General features: G+C 33.3%; 1 protein-coding gene across 2 annotated transcripts in view; it reads right to left on the reverse strand.

Annotated features, from left to right (window-relative positions):
* Nucleotides 1-1,212: 1,212 nt before the first annotated feature.
* Nucleotides 1,213-27,321, reverse strand: part of LOC144359175 (uncharacterized) — a 32,606-nt gene continuing 6,497 nt past the window's right edge. Inside the window, exons 2-5 of one of the 2 annotated variants that reach the window (XM_085507878.1) lie at nt 23,234-23,944; nt 9,429-9,512; nt 7,529-8,714; nt 1,213-6,934 (exon numbers count right to left, since the gene is read on the reverse strand). In XM_085507878.1, the coding sequence (XP_085364004.1) occupies nt 6,357-6,934; nt 7,529-8,714; nt 9,429-9,512; nt 23,234-23,944 (2,559 nt within the window). In that variant the 3' untranslated portion in view covers nt 1,213-6,356. Of the gene's footprint in view, nt 6,938-7,528; nt 8,715-9,428; nt 9,513-23,233; nt 23,945-27,321 lie in introns of both variants that reach the window. The other variant, XM_078012374.2, reaches the window with a different exon arrangement.

Genomic DNA, 27,321 nt, shown 5'->3' on the forward strand with positions numbered 1-27,321 from the left:
TTTTGAATGGTTCACTGTGATAAAGTTTTAATGATAGCGATCAAATTACCCATAACCCTTTGAATTCCAAAAACAATGAATGATTTTCACACATTTCTTTAAAATGTTGATCAAGATGGAAGCATTTGGTACAAAATTAATTCCTATTTCTAAAAATTATTTGAAATTACATATAATAAAAATTTGTTGAATATTCCACCAAAAATATGACATTCGTAAAATAAATATATGAAAACTGGGGCTCAAAGTCTTTGACTGCATACCTTATTTGGGGATTTATTGACATTCTCTCTGCCATAGCTATTATGAAATCTCATCCATGTACTAAAATGTAGGACTGTTGAAAAGCAGTGTATTTATAGAATGTATTTTTATCTTCACAGAATATACATGCAATTTAATAAAGTTAGTGTTTAGTACATACTTTGTTTACGTCACACAAGACGCATCAAACACAATAACGTTGATGCTTCAAAGCTTCAGTCGTGTTCAACTTTTTTTGAGTGCCAAAGTCAACTTCAGGCACCATCCACAAAATGGTTCTACTTTAATATAGTCTGCTCTTTTCTACATGTTGCGAAAATTTCAAATTTTTGATCAAAAACTATAACGTCACGCTTTGTCTGGTCCTATAAATTAACTGTGAGATTGAATTCAGTGAAAATTACAGAATATTTACAAATTTACCCAAATTTAAGTAGGATAGTGAATTTGGTGCTCAAAGGGTTAATGTGAGTCCCATGTTATATGTACTGCTATGAAATTTCATAATTTGATGATTTTACATGAAGAAAAAAAATTCTCAAAGTCACTACCACTCTGTGTCATAGGATCTCAGCAGAAAATTTTGCACTGCTACAAAATTTTCATAGACTCACAGACTTTTTTGGGGGGTCTAACAAAACTAAAATAGTTTACAATATATTCAAAATTTTAATGCACATTGCATGATGACTTTGACACTTCTAACCAAAATAAAAACGATTTTTTAGGGTTTTTTTTGCTTAGGAATATCACAATGTCATGTTGTTTGTGTCAAGTCAATACAGAAACTTGTGTGTACATTTCACTGACTAGTGTGAAACATAAACTGGTGACCAAGAATTCTAGTCGGCCGTTTAGACAATGATGTCATAGTGAACAATGCATGGTGGAAATAAAATCATGTTTCCATGGTTATTTCATTTTGTGTATTAAAATAGTGTGTGAATATTATTATTGGTAGATAACATTTTATTTATTATATTCCGCTTATATTGTAACAAGATTGTAATATATAGTTTAAAAGTTTATACAGCTAGTTACATTATGAAATCTGAATAAGTTATATGATTAATAAATTCATAAAAATTGTTTTAAAAAATATAACAAAATTATTATTAGTATACAAGTACAATGCAACTGTCTTGAAAAGTTAGAAAATTTCTAATATCAGTGTATATGTAATTCTGTTTTGACATGTAAATTCCTGACTCATTCCTGACAATAAAACACCATGATTTATGCACATTGATACCAAGGAGTAATTGTGAATTCTGGTGTGTCCAAATGTTCATCATTTGAGCTTTCTATTTAAGTATTTGTTAAAATTTCATTTCGAATAGTGTTTCTAAATTACTGCAGGATGGAGTATATTTAAATAAAAAAATGCTCAAATATTTATCTGAATTTGCATATAAAACAATTTTACATAATTATCCCAAGATCTCAATCAAGTTACCGTATTTGCTATATTATAGCACATGCACTTTACATAAAATTAAGAGTTGTTTTAAGACAAAATAAGTAAAATTTCAATCATTCAGTATACAACAAATATGATTTAGGGTTTATATGTGCTACCGGTACCTCTATTAGAGATACACTTGAAATGGAGCAAATATTGTACACATATAGAAATGGTCTTGAAATGCAAGTTTATATCATCAAATATTTCACATTATAGTCCAAGACCACCAACGAAACAAAATGGAAAACTTTTAGTACCTGTGAAAGTCACAGTGAAAACTACCAAGCTTTTGTCATTGAGGATGCTATGGATTTTGTCAGATTACAACTAACTTTGTTTCAAATTGTTGTTCAGTACATACAAATCCTGTCGTACAGTTCCAATATATACACATAGACATAATGTACTGTAAAATACTTTATTTTCGCTTGGAATTAATTTTCACTGAAGGAATAATTCAGTGCAAATATACATTTTTTCTATAATTTACATTCAACTCGTCAAAAATCAGTGAAAATAAATTCCATACAAAACACCTAAAAAGTATTTTCAGTGAAAATTAATTATTTTTACAGTATTAAAATTTGTGATGACATAAAGCTATACAGGTGAAGCGTTTTCAGAAATGCCATTTACAAAATTTAAGGTTTATAAACATAAAACATTTTAATATAAATTTGAAAACTGATGTTGACCCAACAACATTCACTGTGATGTCACCACGAATGAATACTTGCTCCAATATTATACCTCAATTTTTCCTTCTAAACTGTTTTATGACATGACATGCATGTAACTTTTAGTTTTTGTATCCGCTGTTCACAGTGCGGTGCAGGTACATGTACTGTGATTTCAGAAAAGCAGTTTACAAAATTTACAGTTTTTTTGGGTGAGTGGACGATTGCCCGGGCATGGGCTCTTACCTGGATAAATATGGTAAAACTTTTAAAAATTTGAAAACCACTGTTGACCAGACAGAATGGCCGCTGAAAGGGACAACCCAGTCTGCACAAGTATGTAATTGTCATTTGTACCTAGAATCTGGAACACCGTGTGAATCATTATAGCCAATCTAGATGCCTCACTTAGATTTTAATGAAATGTTTGGGAAATATATTATGACCTACCGGTGGTTATAAATATGTAAACTGCGTTTCTGAAAGCATTGTAGTCGACAATATTTTAAAGCAAAATAGATAATCAGTTGTTTTAACCTTACAACATCCAGAGAGACCTCAATCTGATTAAAATAAGATCCTTCTGGGGATATGTTTATATTTCTTTCTTTATTATTTTAGTAAAATTATTGTTTGTTTATTGTTTTATTTGCTAATATATTTGTTTTTATTCCTTTCTACAAGTTTTTTTTTTAAAGTTTGAGAAATCCCCACTGTATGACGGAATTAAAAAAAAATCACAAAATCAAAATCAAAGTAAAATAATAAAATAAAAAGGCATTAATAACAAAAGTAATAAAAAATGAAATAAAAATAAATTTATAAGCAAAATAATTAAAGCCTGTACACTACATCAAATTTTAATCGGATTGGAGCGACCTCAATGACAAAATCTTGGTGGTTTTCACTGTAATACAATGCTTAAAAGGTGGCAGTCGTCGTGCCGCGTCCTGTTCGATTTGGGACTCATAGCGACGTATACAATGTGTATAAAATACATTTTTATTTACATGAAATTCGAACACTCGCTGTGCAACAACCACCATGCTTTAAAATCACTATTTTTGGTATCAATGTGAAAATAAATAACTATGTTATATCAACTTTTGTAATTCCTTTTTAAAAAAAAGAAACTGTTCGAACACAATTAAATATGCAACATGATACATCACCCATTTAATACAAAACTGAATAGAATACAAATAAAAAACATTCATTTAATTTTTACACTGATGCATGGAGATGTTCAATCAAGATGTCACTGACAAACTATATATAAAATTAGTAATTGCATTACATGTACCAGGGGTATTTGTTTGTTGGTTTGTAATTTCTCAATTTTCACTGATACTGGTAAGTAAAATTTACCAAATTAAATCTATGTGAACTTGTAGAATAACAATAGAACTCATGGTTTCCCTGCCAAGTTTGTGAACCTAGTGAAATCACTCAAAATATGAAAATAGTGAAATTAAATGTCAGTGAAAAAAAATATTTTACAGTATTCTGGTTTTTTTTTTAAAAAAAGCAGCGTTCTCTGCATTACATTACTTATTTGTGGAAAATTACCAAATAAGGCCTCATGGGGTTATGCTTATGGTAAATCCTATTTTGAGTGAATCAGTTCATCACACCATGAAATTTATTTTGACTTAATTATTGTTATATATAAAGTACAAATATTGGTATATCGTAGTCACAAAACATGCAACTAAACAGTTTATAAAAAGAATTAGCAATTTTCAAACAGGAATTTGCTTTTGGTACTAGACTCAACGGTTTCTGTGCTTTCCTGTTATTTGGTATCAAATAATGGCCGGCAATAAAATTTGGGTTTGCTACATACTCGCCTACAAGTACTATCCTGACATTGATTTCTTATTTTTATGCAGGGATTTTACAATTAATATTGTTGTCTGAGTATATTTTGAATTTATTTCAAAACTTTTAATACTCTACATGAATGATAAGCAGTGCGATGAAACAGCCAAAGTTGACCTTTGACCCCTAGGTCAATTGTCATCTTTCACAAAACTGAACTGGTCAAATTTAGAAGTACTTTCCTCATTATACCTGCATAATATTGACCATACACCCTGGTAATATACCTAAATTGTTTCTTGTTAAAACATTTAAACTTAAAAAATGCCATGTACAGAATTTAGTTTTTGTGAACAATATGTCCATGTTCCGAAAAACTCAATGCCTCTAACCCTAAATATTGCAATTAGACATGGCTTTAGTTACATGACTACTAAACCATCCCAATTAAAAAAAAAAGACTGACAAATTTACATGCAATAAAACCACAGCTGTAAATGAATATTTGTAATAAATATACTTAGAAGTTCATTTAATTTGTATACAATTGAATACCATGCTGATTAATTAAAATTAATTGGAAATACTGGTGCATGCATATATGTTTTAATACACACATATCATGAAGTTAAATCACTATTTTGATTGGTCAATTCAATTTGTGTACAATCCAGTGAATGAATGTTTGTTATATATTTTGTCTTTATGTATTGGTGCTGATTATTATGGTGCTGGATTTATTACCAGTGATCCAAACATTTCTGACTAAAAATAAATTAATTTTAATTTCTAAAATTAATTTTACATTATTGATTAAAAATGTGCCTGAAAATTTCATGCACCACATTTGTATCATGAATCAGTAATTGCATTATAAATATACACTACATCACTTTGTACTGTTTGAAAAAAGTTGGCGGACCAATAAATAAATATACATGTATTACATATAATAACAGCCACAGTACATGTAAACCTTTCACCACCAGTTCTCTCTTTTCATCACAAATTCACACAATCTTGTTTATACTCTACCCTTCCCTTCAGAAGATTGGGACAAAATAGCCAATTTTTTTTAGTACAAACTGAGAATTGACTCAAATTGTGTCTGTTGGCTTCAAAATTAGGGCTCATTTCCAGAAATATTAGAGAATATAAGAAAAAAAGTGCAGCAAAAATTGGGTGAGAAAGTCTGGTGGTGAAACGGTTATTAGGAACAAACTAATTAAAAACATCACTCTTTATATGTCAGCATACATGTAGTTCTCAGTTAGTAAATTACTGCTGAACCCTTGTTTACCATCATTGCCTGGAAGGGCCTTGGTGTCCATGCTGCATGCCTTGTATTATTAGCTTTGACGAGATTTTCTGGTTGTTATCATATCCTTCTTAGGGATTGCCGCTATTTCACAGATAAGCTAATTGTGGCCTACAACAATTTTGCCCAAAAGTTTCCAAAAAATCGTAACTCAAAGTTAGGTTAACTGTTAATTAAAGCTTGAGTTACTAAATGTGGACATTCAACAAAAACAAAAATATATGTTGCTTGTAACTCAAAGTTCTGTTAACTGTTAATTGAAAATTGAGTTACAATTTTGGGCATGGTTTCGCAAAAGTGAACGAGGTTTCTAAAATATGGACGTGGTCATTGATGTAACTTGTTTTTTTTTTCGTAACTCGATGTTCGCGACTCGATATCCATAACTCATACAAATCTGCAACTTGTATGGTTACTGTTCATTTGATATCTTGAGTTTGATACAGCATTGTTTCTTATTGAGTGTATGCAGGGCCCACACCATTTGTTGGTTTCAGTGTCATTCAGTATTTTTGTCAGATTACATCATTGAATCTGCCATTTTTGTTCATCCTTGTTCATATCTCGTAGGAATTAAAATCACTGTAGTCCTCAATATATCAATTATACCTGGCGGGTAAAATTTAGATTTGAAAGAACATAGAATTGAGAACAAATCTGCAGTCTCTTGTTACATTTTTTGGTGTAGCTACTCTGAAGGTGCTATAACATGATCAGAACAAATATTACATGCACAGTGGTCGCAAGTGGTCTATTACAGTGATCTTTAATATATCCTAAGATATATACCAGTATATGTTTCAAACTGTTATTATTTACCAGTGTATTTCATACTGACATATCCACCTTCTGGGTGACTTGTCTGGGCATTTGATCCTGGCAAGTTCCGGTACACCATGTCACTCTGGCCTCTCCCCACATTTGGCAAGTTGTGGTACACGTCTTTTCTGCCAACATTTTGCGGTTTCTTATCCATTGGGGAAACCTCTTCATAAGTGTCATCCCATAGCTGATTTCCATCAGTGACTTCATATGTTTCTTGTTCCTCCTCTATAGGTGCTGATGGTTTTGTGGGTGGAAGCGGTTTCCGTGGTAACCTTGTTGGTGGTTCCTCCATTACTTCATAATTCTCTCCCCAGTCTTGTAGCGCGTTTTTATTTTTCGGGGATACTGATGACACTCGAGGTGGAATTGCTGGTTCCCGATTGTCAAAAACTTCATAATCTTCTTCACCAGGTTCTACAATAGTATCTGGCATGTATTGTTTTACTGGGTATTGGGCTCTAGGTTTTGGTGGTAATTGTTTTCGTTGATGGTTTTGTGAAGACATTCCATCATCATATACATCATCAGTTGGGTCTTCAGGTACATGATACATGTCGTCATCTTCTTCTGAATATAAAACATATCTTATTAGGATGAGAACATAAAACAATTGTAGCAGCTCTTCATTAAAGCTACTGAAAAAATTAAAATTAAATTGTGTGGTTCCTTGGTTCCTTCTTTGCACTAGCTTGTTAATTAGTTAACAAAATGTTCATGGAAGGATATTTACAGTAAAATCTTCCTAACTCAATCAATATTTTAGATAATATTTTTTTTTTTTTTTTTTTTAAATTCGTTGTGATTTTGCAATATTTTTTTCCAATAAAGTAAGAGTATAGCAACATATCTTATCTATCAAGCAAGCAATATTTGACAAGAAAAATACAAGCAATCTTATTCCTCAATTAATTTAATTTTGTTCTTGATGTGGCGATCATTGAAAAGAACAAAATAGAAGCCATTTTGTTTTTAGCAACTCAAAAAAATCACATTTCTTTTTGACCAGGTACATGTACATTTTTAAACATAATCTTGGTGATTTTATATGATTATAAATGTCAAGGCATTGATATGGCAATATGTCCATGTGAACTGTTTTTTACAGCGACTTGTTTGTTGCAAGGAAAACAACAGAATTATTGTTAAAAATAAACTTACCTGGTTCAGGGTTATGCATCTTGTTCTTTTGAGTGAAAAGTCCAGCTGGGGTGAGTTTTATTTGATTTTTCTTCATTACAGGCTTTGGTTTTGGCTCAACTTTCTTTTTTCCCTTTACATTCGGTTGTTTTTGTTGTTGTGGTGGTGGTGGTTGTTTTGGCGAAAGTGCAGCTACTGGAATGTTCAAATCTTTTGCAGTCCCTTTCACTTTACCATGTGCTATGTTTACTTCAGGTTTTGGTTTCCTGACTGGTTTCTCTTCCAACTGTTGTGCTAATGGATGCACACCCACTTTGCCTGGCTGTTTTTTAACAGGGGATTTGTTCTCATTAGCAGTAAGCCATGTTGGGGAAGCCAACTTTCCTGGCGGCTTCTTTTTATGGATGGTTTCTTCTTTCTCGACCGGAGGGGGTGGAGGAGGTGATGCCGGTGGGGAGGAATCAATTTTTGGCAAATTTACAGGCTTCTTAATTGGAGGCGGGGGGTTAAGTTCACTGGTAATACGAACCGGTGGGGTCGGCGGATTTTCAGGCTCTGTCAACCCTTTCTTTGTTTCCAAAGGTGGATTTACCCATTTCCTTGGAATATCATTGTTCTTAGGTTTAAATTTTGTCATTTCAATATTTTCAAGTGTATTTGTTCCAACAACTGGTTTTTTAAATTTTGTCTTTGTTTCTTGTTGAGGGGGCTGAGGTGGAGGACTAGTTGGCAAGTCGTCTCCATTTCTGTGTTCACTAACTTGTGTATTCTGTAGCACAATATTCCTTTTTTTGTTCCGTGGCACATTCACAGGTGGTTTAATCTTATTCTTATATTTCACATTTACATTCTGGTACAAAGGCTCTTCATCGTCAGCAGCTGGTTTGGGCATCGTCGGTGTTTCAAGATCCACATATTCCTCAGCAACATATGGTTGAGGCGGAGTGTATTCCTCTTCTTCCATTGGATTTGGTGCCTCATACATCTCTCCTTCCTCAGGCACAAACTCTGGGGCTTGGTAGGTTCGATCATCTATGATTTGTGTTGGCTTGTCTCCTCTCGAACAAGGATGCTCTGTTTCGGTATTATTATTCCATTTATGTTGTTCATTTAATGGTGTTGGAATAAATCTCCTAGCAGTTTGATCTTCGGGAATATTTGTCAAATTTCCCATCTCATCAACGTTCCCATATAGCTGATCTGGCTCCTATAGAGATTAAAGCAGAAGGAATTTATTTTCAAGCATCCTAATGTATACACATGATGTGAATGCTTGAGCATATCTAGTGATACTCAAAAAAACAAGAAATTTAAATGAACATGATATTATTATCTCACTTAACCACATAACGTTTTCTACACTATATTTGGATCACATAACAACAGAATTACCTAATGACATTCATGGATTTCTCACAGTCCACAGAAAGTGCCACTATGACACCATCACACCATTGTACTCAAAAGCCGACCTACTTTTAGTGTATGCTAATTACGTTTCCGTGGCAATTACCATATTCTCTGAATTTTTACTTCATACAATGTTTTTGGAAACATAAAATTAAATTAAATAACGAAACAAATCATATGTGTTGAAATCAAAGCAAGTACACATGAGAAATGGATGATATACTAACATGTTTTTGGTAACAAAAATGTCTATAGTCTGACAAATATAAATTGACTTGTCCTTGTTCTCCTCAAATTGGTCCAGTCATGTCCAAAAAATAATGTTGAATGTAAGTGCACTCCTACTTAATTTGCTATAAAGTACAGATCCAACAGTAGACTAAATAGACAGTCTGCCAATAAAAGTTTGCACGTTTCGCATCTCAGACTAACAGTTTTTCACACCACCGATTTTCTCAATAAAATTTCATGTGTTCAAAACAAATATTAGGAAGTTGCAGAAAAGACTCACCGCTTCCTGGTCTTGAGGGTTAAATGTTTCTGTTTTCTCATCTACCAAATTTGTGTTACTTCCACTTAACGTGTCTGTAGCCTCCTGAAAAAAAAATGTTACAATAAAACAATAGACTTTACTATTCCATAAAAAGTTGTCTTACAATTCATTCATTGCGACATTCAAAATTTCCCTTATTTGAGATTTCTTTTCTTCGCATACAATGGATGTGTCACTAATATTTGCCACCAAAGACACAATTCATAGCCTTGCTAAACATCAGTGGTCTCACACCACTAAAGAAGTGTTTTGAAATAAGACAGCAACCCCAGTGACAATCTTCTTTCACAGTTTAAGTTTTGCGTTTTGTTTTCTGTTTATTGTAGTATTATAATTTATTCCTAATATTTTTTTATTCTCTGTAATGTATTAGCTTAGTTTGTTTTATTTTATCTATTTACATTTTTGTAACCTTGTATTCCTTCTTAAACTTTTGTAACCATTGCCAATCCCTCCGGGGAATGTGTAAAGTGTTAATAAAATTATTATTATTAAATTATTATTACTAATATATGCAACAGAAATAGTTTTTCATGTCATAAAAAAACAGAAATCCTATTTTATGGGGTTTTGAAGAGGTGTGAAAACAGAAATCATATTTTGTGGGGTCTTGAAAAGGTCTGAAAAGAAAAATCCTATTTTGTGGGGTTTTGAAGAGATCTGAAAACAGAAATCCTATTTTGTGGGGTTTTGAAGAGATCTGAAAACAGAAATCCTATTTTGTGGGGTTTTGAAGAGATCTGAAAACAGAAATCCTATTTTGTGGGGTTTTGAAGAGGTCTGATAACATAACTCCTACATGTATTTTCTGGGGTTTTGATGAGGTCTGAGAACACAGAATCATATTTTGTGGTTCTTGATGAGATCTTCAAACAACTAGTATACCTTTCCTTCTACAACCAGAAGGCTGTTCAAAGTAAGTTGATATTGCTTGATCTACAGATAATGCTTTTGAGAGATTTTACTATATTTTAGATGACCAACTACTACACAACTAAATAAACATATTTATCAGTTTTATTAACATCATCATTTTAATGTCACAGAATCTCTTGAGGGCATGCATGACTTGGAGTACTGTAAAATACTTTATTTTAGCTGGAATTAATTTTCACTTTCTGACGAACTGAATGTAAAATATAGGAAAAAAGGTACATATGCTGGATTTTATTTTCACTGAATCATTCCTACAGCGAAAATAGCGAAAATAAAGTATTTTGTATCATAAACTCGAAGCAATGTCTCATTTTGTCTTTTTGGTTCATCATTTAAATTGAATTCAGTGAAACATTTTACCCCAATATAAGTGAGAAAACAAATTGGTGCTCAAAGGGTTAACTATTATGTTGAGTGGATTTCATAAATTCAAAGAGCATTTATTTTACATATTTTTTTTATAATGATTATATGAGTTTGTTACATGTACCAAAACAATAAAGTTGATCTTCAAAGGTACATTTTTTTTCTGTTTTTAAGAAGCTATAAAAGTGGCGTAAATATGTTTTTTTTTAATTTTACTCTTAAGGTAGAGATGCAGTTTATTTGTGAATTTCAATCAAAAATAGTTTTTTTTCGTTTTTTATATAGATTTTTATCTAAAGAACATTCTGTGACAATTTGACCAATAATCTCTTATTGGAACACCATTAAAATTGCTGTTTATTTTCTGGTTAAAAATAAAAAAAACACTCACACGTGGCAATGTTTATGTCCAATTGCCTAATTTGCATGAGTAAGCAAATAACAGGACCTTTGATATGCAAATCGAGATTGTACGGGTCATAGTTCATTCAATTCACGCGCATGTGCAATTATTCTTAAATCAGTTATCGCTCGCTAGCAAACCAAACATATTTCCTCAGCGTTTTTTCCTAATTTTTATCATTACATTATGCGTGGTGTGAAAAGAAAGAGAGATAGAAAGAAGATTCAGATGATTTCTATGTCGGAAGAGGCAAAAGCTACCACAGTCACTTGGGGGCTGAAAATCAATAAATACTAATTTTCAAAAAAAAATCATCCGCTATACGTATATAATTTTTTGAAAATTAGTATTTATTGATTTTCAGCCCCCAAGTGACTGTGAAAGCTACACTGAAGCATCAGCCCGCCGAACGAAAAACAAAATCGATGTGAGCGTCCAAACGTGACTTTCCCTGAAGGCGTGAATCCGAGTTTCTGATTGACTGAGAGATTTTATTTTTAAATAATTGTTCTCAAAAAATAAACTGAGCATGTGAAGAATAATTTAACATTGTCTACTAAGTTTTACCGTTGTCATTGACGCCTATTCAAGAGTATGATGTTTATTGTGACTAGCGTGAATGGGTAAGCTTCGTTTCGACAATGAGCTGTTATCACTGTAGACTCTATTTTAGGCATCAGGAATGATTGAAATGTCCGTAAATGACGCCAAAATACACCTTAAAAGTCCTACTTTATTTTTTTTCTAAATCCCATCCCGAATTTACGGCAGAATCTGGTCCCTCAAATAAGGGACACGTGAGCTTTGATTCTAATATTCTGATATATTGCACTGGGTCGGGGAGATGCAAACTTTCGTGTAACTTTTGTCCAATGGGTACCTGTACTTCGATCATTCGCAAGTTTTGCTAGGTGGTGCGAGACAGCTTTGTTTGCAAGCGGACAAACTCCGTTTAATTCAATGAAGCAAACAACTGACAATGCTAAAATAAATTGCAGAGGTACGCTAAAATTAATTGAAAACAAGCAAATAGCTTCAATGAAAAATAAATCACAGTGAGAGGTAACTTGATACATTAACAACTCTTTTGACGCGCTGACCGCTTCTCCGCGTCTGATGTTTTGTTTCCTTGTCATATTAATACTTACTGATTGATGATTTTGTTTTGATTTTTGAGTTTTTTAGCCTGCAACTCGGCCACGACCTTTGCTTTTTCCGTGAAAAATGGGGAAATTTACGTCAACTTGACGGACATTCCATTTTTTTTAAACTAACGAACACACTGTTTAGCACTCCTATTTTTTTCATTTGCTGATTTCTATTCAGAAAAATTCGACCGCTCGAAAATGCACCTTAATTTTGCACTCTTAAAACATGTCAGATTTCCAACACAAACTATTTAAAACCGGTCGAAATTTTAAAACTTTTACGTTAGGAGCTGGAGCTCTCTTCTTGCAGGCGACCGTCGCCGGTAGTACAACAACATGTTTTGTACGTACATCCGTGTGCTGATTGTCTGCGACTGTCTTAGAAAATCCCTGAATAAGGCGTTACCAAAATCGGGAAAAATAAAAAATTGCCTCCTTAAAAGCGAACAGAATTAAAATATTTCTTTTAACAAATATGTTGCAGTGGGAAAAATGGGATTGGAAACGCTGAACAAAACTTCTGTGCCTCGCGTTTCGATTCTAGGATTACGCGATTATTCATTATTGTGCGTTCGCTTCCTGGAGTTGGTTCTCAATACTACATAAAAATCATCGAGGATAAAGAATTTAATATCCCACCCATCCATATAAAAGCAACACCCCTACCTCCTTTGTATGGGCCCATGTATATGATTTTGCATGTACTGTACATGTATTAATAGTCACTGGGTTTTAATTCACTATTTTAACTGATAAGTAAAACCTACTAGATTAAATCCATATGAACATTTACACTGGAATTCATTGTTTCATTGGCAAATTAAAATCATGAAATTAAAACCTAGTGAACATGCTCAAAATAGTTAAATTAAATGCCAGAAAAAGTAAATAGTTTTACTGTATACTGTGGAATACTTTATTTTCGCTGGAATAAATTTTCACTGAAAAGGCTTTTTGGGCGTTTTGTTTGGAATTTATTTTCACTGATTTTTGATGAGTTTAATGTGAAATATAGGAAAAAAAGTATATTCGCTGGATTTTATTTTCACGGAATCATCCCTTCAGCGAAAATAGCGAAAATAAATTCTAAGCGAAAATAAAGTATTCCACAGTACTGTAATTGTGTTTACTGCATTAAGTGACATTCATTGGCAACTGTCCAAGAATGATGTCAGCATTTTCTCATAGTAGTGAAACTTTCATAACCTTGTATTGTCACAATAAGTGTGGAAATCCCCCGTACTCTATGTTTCTATATCTACAGGACAAAACATACCCACAGGGCTTGAATTTTTGGATTGTGGGGTCACCCACTTTTCGAAACAAAATATGTAGAAAATGTCTTACTCATAAGGAGTGTACTAACAATGAATTAAGGTGGTTTGTTAGTATTAAAACTTATACTGTAGAATACTTTATTTTAGCTGGAATTAATTTTCGCTGAAAACTCTTTTTGGGTGTTTTGTATGGAATTTATTTTCACTGATTTTTGAAGAGGTGAATGTAAAATATAGGAAAAAAGGTATATTCGCTGCATTTTATTTTCACTGAATTATTCCTTCAGCGAAAATTAATTCCAAGCGAAAATAAAGTATTTTACAGTACCAGGTAGTCATATTAACATTTAATCACAGAAGTGCTACATAATTATAGACTTTTGAGGTTTTTTACCAAATCATAGTTTTATAGATAATCAAGTATCAAAATGCCAAGAATAACAAATAGTATTCCCCAGAAAACTAAAAATTTGTGAAAATCAGACCTACCCATCTTATAAAAACACAGTACTATTTTTCACTGTATGTCACTGAATAGTATTTTCCCCAGTTGTTTCATGGTTTTTAGCCATTTTTTATGCGAAAAGTAGTGTTTTGTGAACAACATTAAATAAAACCATAGTGTGAAAATTATGGAAATATTATTATTTCCTTATAAATCTTATTTGCAAATTATAGAATATCTGTTCTAATATCCCACCAACAAACAAAGCAATCTGAAGCACAAATTAACACAAGGTAACACAAGATAACACAAGATAACACAAGGTAAACTTTAAATCAAAGTACAAAAATGTAGGTATAGATAACAATTAATGACCGAGAGAAACAGATTACAAACCCAATATTTAAAACTTGGTGTCAATGCAGCATGGAGTCTTTTTTAGCTTATAATTTAACATTTTTGAGCCACTGAGGTCCTGATATTGAATATCACTGTTGTCTCTCATGATATTTTGTTATGCATTTTTATGTAAACAAGTATTCCATATTTGGAATTATATAATGTGACTTATTATGAAAATTTTATGATTTACCAATGGTTCAAAGTATTTTGCATCTCTAATACTTTAAAAGGGTTAATTACTCATTGGGTTTTAATGTTGATTGTTTCGCTGACTTGAAAATGCGCTAAATTAAAACCCAGTGAATATGTAAAATTTAGCATAGAACACATTATCTAAATGATAAAACTGTGAATTTAAATCCCACTGAATATACCTGAAATGCTAAATCAGTGAAATTTAAACCCAGCGAAAATTAGTCATTTTACAGTAGACCATTCCGTTCACTGCTAGATCCCGCATTATGTGTGAAATTGAACGTAAAAACAGGACAAACAAAGGTCATAGCGTCGTAGTGAGGTCAAAATATTGCATAAGATTCAACTAACACAATTTAAATATTTATATTGATTATTTCCAGGGTTATTTATGTTATACATTTGATGATTGTCAATGTTGATGAAGGGTATCTTAATGAGTTTAAATCATTCAACTTTTGCAGTAGATGTTTAGTCCATGTCTTTCACGCAGTTTATGCAAGATCTTGTGATGCGAAATCACCTATTACCCTCATGTCTATAGTTTCTCATTGTGGAGTGAAACCTATAAGTTAACTAGAATTTGTTTTCCTCTCAAACAGGAAGATTTTAGTACTGTCCTGCACCTTACCATTAATTCATATAAAAATGTATTTTTGAGTAGAGATTAGGTCAATTTGGTTTCAAAAATCGATATTTGCAAATGTTTTTTTTATTTTTAGACTGGTAATTGTAAGTAACGTAGATTAATATTCAAAAATATTTTTTTTTAAATTCAGACCAAAAGCTGTAACAGAGATGCCCAACCTGAAACTTTAATATTTATCTAGACCTTATTTAAATGCTAGTTTTTGTTGCTACACATTTCCACTACTTGTGAGGAAATTCTCTGAAATTACAAGATTGCAGATACCATACTACGTCAGGTCAGGTTCTCCTATGCTGTCCTATCCAGTTTGATTCACAAACCAGTTCAATTCATAAAACCTAAATGAATTGATTACCGGTATATTGTTGCAACATTAAATCCACTAAAATTGAACTTGTGAATATATCTCCCTCTATAGTGCCATAGGACATTTCTAAATTGAGCACACTTACTAAGTAAATAACTTTGCCTGACATGACCTAATTCTTGGTGAGGGTCAAGAAGCATTTAGTTTTAATATATCCTCTATGCCCAGATATAAGGAAATTTAGTTCCCTATAATTAGCTATACATTGATAATGGGTAAATTTCATTTGGCATTTATGGCTGAATATTTATTACATAATTACGAGGAAGTAACAATGCAAATATGTCTACACTTAAAGTGTTTTTTAAGTGTTTTTTTTTAATCCCCTCTAGGACGTCGGCTGAAAACAGGAACATATCAGTGTTTGCATGTGTTAATCTCCACTTGGATTCATGGATCGGTCACATTTAAACTTCACACACACATTGTCCACGATCTGATTCATTTTTATGCTAAAATCAAGTATTTCAGCAACTTCCAAACTAGATCATCATCGTGTATGGTCAGATTTAGTTCAAACTTCAGACATTATTGGACCTCAATTTCCATGTCATTTTGTTTTTCAATCAGATTCAAAATGGCCAACTGGTAGCCATTTTGTTTTCACAAGTGCTGTTCCAGAGCAATATCATTGTCCTATAATGTACAAACTTTATATATACAACATACATTGCCCAATTACGGATGTTGAAGACGAATTACACTTTCTTTTAGTTTGCCCACGATATCAAACAGATAGAAATGATTTTATTTCCAATATTTTATTCCCCAAAGAAATCATTACCAACCTGCAAAAATTCACATATTTAATGAAAAGTAATGACAGAAATATAATAAAACTTTTAGGGGAATTTTTACATAAATCATTTATTTTAAGAAATGAGCTTTCTTTGGATATAATACCTTGACTATTCAATACAAGATTACCCAATAGCAGCTATCGGTATTCATCCAAATCAAGCATTTCTGCGACATTCAAACCGGATCTCAGTTTGGTATGAATGGATAATACTGTTCAAACTTAGTTCATACATTAACAATATGGGACCCTGATTCACGTCGGTTTGTTTTTCAGATCAGATTCAAAATGACTGACTGATTGCCATTTTGTTTTAGTGACTGCAATTAAGGAGTCGTATATCTCTGACCATTCATGTTCAAACTTCATATAATGTAATTCTTAAACTTGAGACCTCACAGGGACTATGTAATGCAATTACTAACCCCCCCCCCCCCCACACACACACACACACATTCAATGAGTCTATGGCGGGCTCACTGTATCCATGGCTGGCTCACTAAATCCACGGCTGCATGGCCCACTGAATCCATGGCTGGCTCACTGAATCCATGGCAGGCTCACTGAATCCATGGCAGGCTAAGTGAATATGTGGCGGGCTCACTGAATCCATGGCTGGCTTACTAAATCTGTGTCTGGCTCACTGAATCTGTGGCTGGCTCACTGAATCCATGGCAGGCTCAATGAATCTGTGGCTGGCTCACTGAATCTGTGGCTGGCTCACTGAATTCGTAGCTGGCTCACTGAATCCATGGCTGGCTTACTAAATCTGTGTCTGGCTCACTGAATATGTGGCTGGCTCACTGAATCCATGGCAGGCTCAATGAATCTGTGGCTGGCTCACTGAATCTGTGGCTGACTCACTGAATTCGTAGCTGGCTCACTGAATCCATGGCTGGCTTACTAAATCTGTGTCTGGCTCACTGAATCTGTGGCTGACTCACTGAATTCATAGCTGGCTCACTGAGTCCATGGCTGGCTCACTAAATCTGTGTCTGGCTCACTGAATCCGTGGCTGGCTCACTGAATCCGTAGCTGGCTCACTGAATCCATGGCTGGCTCACTGAATGTATGGTCAGCTCACTGAATTCATGGCTAACTCACTAAATCTGTGTCTGGCTTACTGAATCTGTAGCTGGCTCACTGAATCCATAGCTGGCTCGCTGAATCTATGGCTGGCTCACTGAATGTATGGTCAGCTCACTGAATCCATGGCTGGCTCACTAAATCTGTGTCTGGCTCACTGAATCTGTGGCTGGCTCACTGAATTCATAGCTGGCTCACTGAATCCATGGCTGGCTCACTAAATCTGTGTCCGGCTTACTAAATCTGTGTCTGGCTCACTGAATATGTGGCTGGCTCACTGAATCCATGGCAGGCTCAATGAATCTGTGGCTGGCTCACTGAATCTGTGGCTGGCTCACTGAATTCGTAGCTGGCTCACTGAATCCATGGCTGGCTTACTAAATCTGTGTCTGGCTCACTGAATCTGTGGCTGACTCACTGAATTCGTAGCTGGCTCACTGAGTCCATGGCTGGCTCACTAAATCTGTGTCTGGCTCACTGAATCCGTGGCTGGCTCACTGAATCCGTAGCTGGCTCACTGAATCCATGGCTGGCTCACTGAATGTATGGTCAGCTCACTGAATTCATGGCTAACTCACTAAATCTGTGTCTGGCTTACTGAATCTGTAGCTGGCTCACTGAATCCATAGCTGGCTCGCTGAATCTATGGCTGGCTCACTGAATGTATGGTCAGCTCACTGAATCCATGGCTGGCTCACTAAATCTGTGTCTGGCTCACTGAATCTGTGGCTGGCTCACTGAATTCATAGCTGGCTCACTGAATCCATGGCTGGCTCACTAAATCTGTGTCCGGCTCACTAAATCTGTGGCTGGCTCACTGAATCCATAGCTGGCTTACTGAATTCATGGCTGGCTCACTGAATCTATGGAGGACTCACTGAATCCGTAGCTGGCTTACTGAATCCATGGCTGGATCACTAAATTCGTGGCTGGCTCACTGAATCTGTGGCTGGATCACTGAATTTATGGCTGGCTCACTGAATCCATGGCTGGCTCACTGAATCCATGGCTGGCTTACTGAATTCATGGCTGGCTCACTGAATCTATGGAGGACTCACTAAATCCATAGCTGGCTTACTGAATCCATGGCTGGCTCACTGAATCCGTAGCTGGCTCACTGAATTTATGGCTGGCTCACTGAATTTATGGCTGGCTCACTGAATCCATGGCTGGCTCACTGAATCCATGGCTGGCTTACTGAATCCATGGCTTCCCTTACCAAAATTCATTAGACAAAATGTATACTTTTTGTGTGCAAAAAGTATACAAATTCTGAATAAATTTGTACATTTTATGTATCATTTTTGTATACAAGAAGTACTCTATATTTTGAACAGATTTTATTATATAAAAAGTATGCAAATACTATGCAAATAGTGTACAAAAAATGTACTTTTGTATACAAGAAGTATCCCATATTTGGAACACTTTTGTATACAAAAATTGTACAAAGCTCAATTCATATAAAGGGCATTTATTTAACAAAATGAAATTCAACTTCATTGTGCGTTTCTTTTGCCCAAGTGTATGGTCTTATTACACAACAGCATGTATTTGTATTTACCCATACTTACATTTAGAATTCAATTTACCTGACTGACTATATAGTACATTCATTTACAACCTATGTTGTATCTGTTTGACATATATGTGAGCCAAGGATGTACAACAAACTGATTGTGGTGAGAATAATACTGATTTATTTCATTGTATTTTCCTCAACTGAAAATGCCAAAACTAGATATATAATGGAAAATTAAATTTTAATTTAGTTAAATTGATCAAAAAAAAGTTCATAAAAATTGGCAATAAGTCATGTTAGGATCCAAAACAGGATAATTTTTAATATATGCAAATTAGGCAAACAACTTTCGTGGGAAATGTGTTATGCACACTTCTTATAATGAATTAATTCTTTCAGTAAACTGTAGTAAAAATATAATTTTACTGATATCCAAAAATATAGTTCAGTATTCCTGTAATTAATCTATTAAAAATGTTTTTATACTCTTTTATGAATTTAATTGAATATTAAATTTCATATTTTTGTACAGTTTATGTATACATATATTGTATTATTGAGTATAGTTAAGTTTATTCAGATTCTAAGTCCAATTTTTGTACATTTTATGTATACATAAATAATACTAATATTTGTCAAGATGCCAAATCAATAATTTGTACAATTAATGTATACATAAATTATACTTCATTCTGACATGATTCTAACATAAATTTTTTTGATTACTCTTTATTTCTTAGTCATGATATTGTACATTTTTTGTATATGTAAATTATACAATATTTAGGCATTGAATCCTATGCAAAAAATCTGTACATTTTTAGTATACAACAAATATACATTAATGAATTTGTATAAAGTGTGTATACAAATAATGTACTGCTGTTTTCTTGTATGTATGAATTTTGTATACAAAAAATGTACACAATTTCAAAAAAGTATACTTTTTGTACAGAATATGTATACAATTAATATACTATTGGGGCGGACAATTTGGTAAGGGTGGCTCACTAAATTCGTTGCTGGCTCACTGAATCTGTGGCTGGCTCACTGAATCCGTAGCTGGCTCACTGAATTTATGGCTGGCTCACTGAATCTGTAGCTGGCTTACTGAATCCATGGCTGGCTCACTAAATTCGTGGCTGGCTCACTGAATCTGTGGCTGGCTCACTGAATCTGTAGCTGGCTCACTGAATCTGTAGCTGGCTCACTGAATCCATGGCTGGCTCAGTGAATCCATGGCTGGCTCAGTGAATCCATGGCTGGCTCAGTGAATCCATGGCTGGCTCATTAAATCCATGGATAGCTTACTGAATCCATGGCTGGCCCACTAAATCCGTGACTGGCTCACTGAATTCGTAGCTGGCCCACTGAATCTGAGGCCGGCTCACTGAATCCATGGCTTATTCACAGGGTAGGGGTCAACCTTGATTTGGTGTTCCATCGAGGTAGAATTTGAACTCATCTGAACAATTAACCTCTACACTACAGGTTATAAATGTTATCAATAAGGTTGATTGAAACAGTTTGCAGGTTTAAACTAAAGGTTGATATTATAAATAAGTTTGCATTTACACAAGTTTTCATGAAGGTGTGAATTTGTTTACGTAAATATTTATAAATTGCATTTGACCAATCACAAGCTTAGCGAATGAATACTGCCTCTGCAGTCAGTTTATGATCTTTATTTTTTTCTTTGTCACTATAGCTCGTTTTAGCAATTTAATGTCCTGTGCTAATTGATGACAATACTGCTTGTATTTACATCCTTTAAATTCATTTCAGTGAACCAATTAGTGTAATTTCTAGCATTTAAAACTAACTGGATATGGAATATATCTTTTGAGTTCATGACAGCGTAACTGGTATAATGGCCAATGATTGTAGAACCCCAACAAAGACTCATGGGAAATGATTTCTATAGCAAATCAAAACATTCAATTTTGGATTTGAATTAAGTGTGATGACCTTTTAGGATAAATGTTTCATAAATGTTCATAAAACAAATGCATGCCTTTAGGAAACCCAGTGTAATATGAAATTAATAATGAATTTATTTCTTGTATCTAATAAATTTTCCAACTTGAAGAGATGGAAATGGTTACAAACTCAAAAAGAAAATTTAAAAAAAAGTGAGAAACAAAAATGACCACTCCAAAAAAAAAAGTCTCAAAAATATATTGTTGATTCCCTGGACAAATGTTGATCAAAATTGCCAGACTGATGCAAACTAGTAGCTCCTTACTAGATGTTTGAGTTGGCTCTATTTTTGTGTGTGATCTTGGATCTATTATGCATTCTAAGAAAAAATGAGCTTTGTCTTCCATGTGGTTTTGGTTACAAGCCAAAATTCTGTCATTCAATTTATTTGTGGTCACCCAACTTTTATTTTGAGAATGTGCTCACTCGAAGCTTCATAAGATATGTTTAGGTATTTAGGCGGAAATTTGATATACTTTATATATAAACAGTACTTCAGGGAATAAGCAAATATATTCATAACTGTTTTATTATGAGGGAAAACAGAAATTACCAGCAGTCTCTCAACACTACCAGTGATTATTTAATTTCTTTGATTTGTTTCAAAAATCAGCTACCCTATGCTCAAAACCAACTATGTAATTTATCTTATTCAAATGTATTTACCGGGTAGTTATATTTATTTATTTTACTTAATTTAGATTGTATTTTTTTTTCTTTTTTGGCTTGTTATTTTTGTGTATCTTTTTCATCTCACTTTATTGTACACAATGTACTTGATAGGGATAACTTATCAATAAAGTAATTATTGATATTGTTACACATATTGTCAATTTAAATTATGCTATTAAATTATGTCAAATTATGCTATATATTAGAAGCATGTGTGTTAATGTAAACAGCCTGTTACCATAATTGCACATATATGCACTTCTAATAGAGAAAATATGGTACATGTACAATTTTTGTAATTTGAGGTCTCTCCCAGGATAAAAACTCTGTTTGACCCCACCAGTGGTTTATTTCTGTTTATCATGTGCTTGTTGTACAAGTGTTTCAATGAGTATATTGTATGTCATTTACTAGTAGTTTGGAATTAATTATGCTAATGATATGTAACATTTATGCAAATAAGTATAAGAAAACCACCAAAGTTGTTTAAATTTCCGGGAAGAACATTGCACAAAATTGGAATTTAGTGAAAGTTCTGCACCTTATTGTCTTTCAGTAAAATGTATATTGCTAAAATAGTTTTCATAATATGAGCCTCTCATTTATAGAATAAGTAGTAATTAGGAATGTTTTTGTCTTCAATTTGTTTGGAATCAAAAATATCACAAATTCTTTTATCAACATGGATTTTACAGTGGTGTACTGTTTCAACTTTCAGAGAGTGGCAGCTTGTTAAGCCTTCTTGAAGTGTTGAGCTGTCAATATTTATAAGTAACATTCTACTTTTATGCTAGTTTTGAATTCTCTGTACAGGGTTATTTTTAGCATTTTTTGGTCTGCTCATCATAAAATTCCCCTTGCCATTGTATTTCTTTCATTTATTATAAATATTATTAGTTCTTGATTTTTGTTATAATTAGTTTATAAGTTATAAGATTAGTTTGTTCAACATCTATCAAAATTTGTGTTAGTTTACAAACCAGTTGCTGTTTTCACCACCAGACTTTCTCCGCCAAATTTGTCAGCACTTTTTTTTTTATATTCTTCAATATTTCTGGAAATGAACCTCAATTTTGGAACTACCAGACAAAATTTGAGTCAATTTTCAGTTTTTAATGTGGCTATTTTTGTCTTAATTTCCTGAAGGAAAGTGCAGACTAAAAACGGTACTATTTTGTGAATTTGTCATGAAGAGGGAACGGGTGGTGAAACGGTTAAACGTTTTGTTCACCTGAAATACTTTATTTAGATAATGTTTTTTTTTAATTGACCAGTCAATTCAAAATGTTTGATTGTTGTTTTTGAACATAACAGTTAATATGGGTATCTCCCAAGCTTGCTATGATGGCAATCTTTGAAGTATTTCAAGTGCACATCGTTACTAAGTTATTTACACTCTTAACACTCCAAACATCACTACTATAAACAGGAAATATAAGTTTGTCAAAAAGTTAAATCAAAAGGCTCAGAATTTTAATCCAGCCATATATTTTGTACAAGTGCAAATAATACTTACTGCATCTTTTTCTTCGTCTCTACTCTCTCTGCGACGACAACAGCAGCAGCAGATGATAATAATAATGATGATAATTAAAAGAACTCCAACACCTACACCTACAAATAATAAATACATATTGATCCCCTCACCAGGTGACTCTGTAGTGGCATTAGTTGTAAGCAAAGTTGTCAGAAATATCGCTGTAGTGGTTGGGGCTGACGTTGTGATGCAGCCCTCTGGACCTGCTCCATGGCAACCAAGTTGACAACTCTCATCACAACCAATGCAGTAATTTCTATTATCTTCATACGTGTCTGGTCCACATTCTGCAACACATATCAGCTCTGTTGTGTCTAAATAATTCTTGCACTTGATGCAATTGTCTGCACCTGGTTCATAACACCCAGCACACTCTACATGACATTCAGCTGAACATGTATTGTTTTCCTCATCATGTGTATAGTTAATTGGACATCTCGGAAGACATGGTTGATAAATTAAAGAACCAGGTTCGCCAGGTTGTTCAATGCTATTTTGTTTGATAGGTATTAACCCTGGTGTTGATGTGGTGTTTACGTTATCACAAAGATGCCTACATACTCCGTCGTATACAAAATAAGTGCCGTTACACTCAGCGCATGTATCATTGTTCGAATCGTAAACTCTATCTGTGCATTCTACACAGAAAGGGTCATTAGTTGTGCAGTCTTCACAGCTACATAGCTGTATCTATAAAGAAAATAAAGAAAAATTGGTTATTGTAAAAGCATTTATTTTCAGTTTTGTTATATTCTAAGCTTATTCAATGGGTTCTAAGTTTCGAAATTTGCCAATATATATATATATATATATATATATATATATATATATATATATATATATATATATATATATATATATACGGTGATAGAGGAATTAATACACAACTACATGAATATTGGAACTCGACAGCACTGTTTCGTAAGGTACAAGTACCTCACTCATCAGGAGCTTTATGTTTAATCATTCACTGCACCAAAGAGCATACATTATAAGCTTCGCAAATTAACATATTAATTAAAATTAAATAGAAAGTTTAATTGTTACATATTAGAGCTTTTGATCTGTGTCGGCATGATGACACGAGTTCATTTCTTTTGTTTAATGTGGAGTGGTGGGGTCTAAAAATTATGATGATTTTTTCTTTCAAACATAAAATACATCGTTTGCTGGAGCTATTATACGGGCTACCGCGAGCAAGAATTTTCCATTGTATTTTATATTCAATATCTTTTTCTTTGAGTGACCAGACGTGTTTGCTTAGTTCTGTCTTTCTGGAGGCCTGATTGTGAAATGAGGCCGTGTGGTTTCTGTATCTTGTTTTGAACTCATTACCAGTAAGTCCGACGTACGTTTCACTGGTGTATATATATATATATGGCCTATATGTACCCCCGTATATTTATTTTACATCTGTCATCGTATCGCCATAAGTTACAGCGTGCCGTAGTTTTGTGGTATTGCATAGGGTATTTTCATCCTACCATATTAGGAAACGCGAATTCCTAATATGGAACGATTACGCACATAAGCATCCTCAAATAATAAAAAACAAACATAGCTAGCCCAAGCATTTGACTGGACCACACCCCTGTTCTAAAAGTTTTGGATTTCGGCATTCCCGTGGTGTATTTCTGTGAGGATCTGCATCAGCCGATACTCCCTCTGTACTATCTTCGTGCATACTTTGCAGTATCCTCGTAATAACCTCATAGTATACAGTATAAAATATATAATAGCCACAAAAATAATGTATGTAGTTGTTGTAGTTGTTACCAGTAAAAATTCCAGGAAATTATATTAAATTTTATATATAACATGTGAATGAGTCTGAAATTTGAATAATTCTACATGTACTTTTAATTTATTGAAATAACAATTGAGGGAGCAAGTCAGATGAGTAATGATTGCAGTTACCCTGCAGATTCTGTTTCATTGGATACCATGGACAAGAATAGCACACAGGACAAACAGCTTCGAGGAAGTACCGTAAAATCTGTATTAGAAGCCGCATCCCTAATAGAAGTCGCACCCATTCTTTTTAAACAATTGGGAGCCAAAAAATCATCATTTCTCATATGTGTAGATGCTCTGATAGAAGCCGCACCCCCTCTATTGGATTGTACCATTTTAATAGAAGCCGCGGTTTCTAATACAGATTTTACAGTAGTAGATATTTTCAGGAAGTAAAATTTAAATTAATTATTTTTATAGAAGAATTTGTTTAAAATCATATCATACTATATATTTTATGAAAGATCATAATGCACAGTAATCAAAAATCAACGTTACTTTATTTACCATTCAAAAATCGAAAAATCTAAAATCCAGTCTTGCAACATATGGTTTTGAATCATGCTTTAAGACTCCCGAACACAACTTACTTGCGCAAAACAGGTAATGCTCCATGTTTGCTCAGATGCAGTGACAAAAATTTATCTCAGAAATTTGGAGGAAACCTGAAAGCACTGTGCTGGAAATGTGTGGTTATTACAAGTAACCCCGGTAACTTCATGCTATGCTCTACGGTAGGGGTTGAAATTAAAAAAGTTGTCTGTCTATTGTACTGGCTGGTGATTAAAAGGACCTTTCCCATTTAATGATGCTCCCTGTCCTTAGAAAAATAAATTAGGACATATTTAAAATAACATTTTTAATTTTAATTATTGGCATCATTTCATTGGTCTTAAAAATTCTGTAATCAATTCTTTTTTTAGCAATTTTGGACTACCCCTTTCTTAAGAGGGCTGGAATAATTAGTCTGAAAGAGTAAAAGTTTTTGGCTCCATAAGATGCTGGAAAATCTCAGTCTCAACACAGGGAGTTGGACAAACTTGTGTGTTTTAATAAATTATTAAATAATAAAATGTTATATAATTTTTAAATTTCGCGCGCAGCATTTCTTGTTTATTAATGCATCTCATGAATAAATTAAATGCCCACCCACTTTACGGTTGTGCTCAGTCCTGGCACGTTTCAACCCTTGGGATATTTTACTATAATAGGACGTGTCTACATTGCGCGTTAAAATTTGCATATAACATTAGCGCGTATTAAAGATTGTGATAAAGGAGAGGGTGTTATAAACAAAGATCAGTGATTACTTGAAATCGATACCAGGAAGATGGGGGGTAAAAGAAAAGTTATATAACATTTTATTATTTAATAATTTATTAAAATACATAAGTTTGTCCAACTCCCTATGGTCTCAACTGAATCTATGGTTAATGTTTGGACATCTGACTCAAATATTTTGCATATATATTGTAACTGCTGCATTTGATATATGATGCAAAATGTATACAACATCTTTAATGAATCTCTTATTCAGAATACTGTAAAATACTTTATTTTAGCTGGAATTAATTTTCGCTGAAAAGACATTTTTAGTGCTTTGTATGGAATTTATTTTCACTGATTTTTGACAAGTTGAATGTAAAATATAGGAAAAAAGGTATATTCGCTGGATTTTATTTTCACTGAATCATTTCTTCAGCGAAAATAAATTCCAAGCAAAAATAAAGTATTTTACAGTAGTTTTCTCCAACCAGTTCGACAAGCCTGGCATGTAAGACGGATGTACTTTTTCAGTGCTGACTTTTGAGCAATTTACTATTATTATGGTAAAAAGGTTTCATCACATCTCAAAATGTTGTTCAGTTACATATTAAAAGAATTTCATGTACAGTAGTTATAAGATGAGGTTCACATAATAAGCTCTTATTTTACATTAAAGTAAACTTTGCAATCCTTATGAATTAACAGAAATGAATGTGCACGTTTTCTAAATTTTGAACAATATGGAAAAGAATTCTAATTTTGGAGCCAACAAAATTTGAGTCAATTTTCAGTTTTTACTCAAAAAATTTGGCTATACTTGTCCCAATCTTTTGAAGGAAAATGCACAAACAGGACTATTTTGTGAATTTGTCATGATAAGAGGGAACTGGTGACGAAAAGGTTAAATAATATAAGATTTTATCTTAAAACTCAAATATATTCAAATGTAGTTAGTCTTTATAGTAATGAATCTCGTATCATATACATGTACTGACAATATTTTACAG

The sequence above is a fragment of the Saccoglossus kowalevskii genome, chromosome 14 (assembly GCF_978046115.1).
Source record: "Saccoglossus kowalevskii chromosome 14, keSacKowa6.1, whole genome shotgun sequence".
Taxonomy (NCBI): Eukaryota; Metazoa; Hemichordata; class Enteropneusta; family Harrimaniidae; genus Saccoglossus; species Saccoglossus kowalevskii.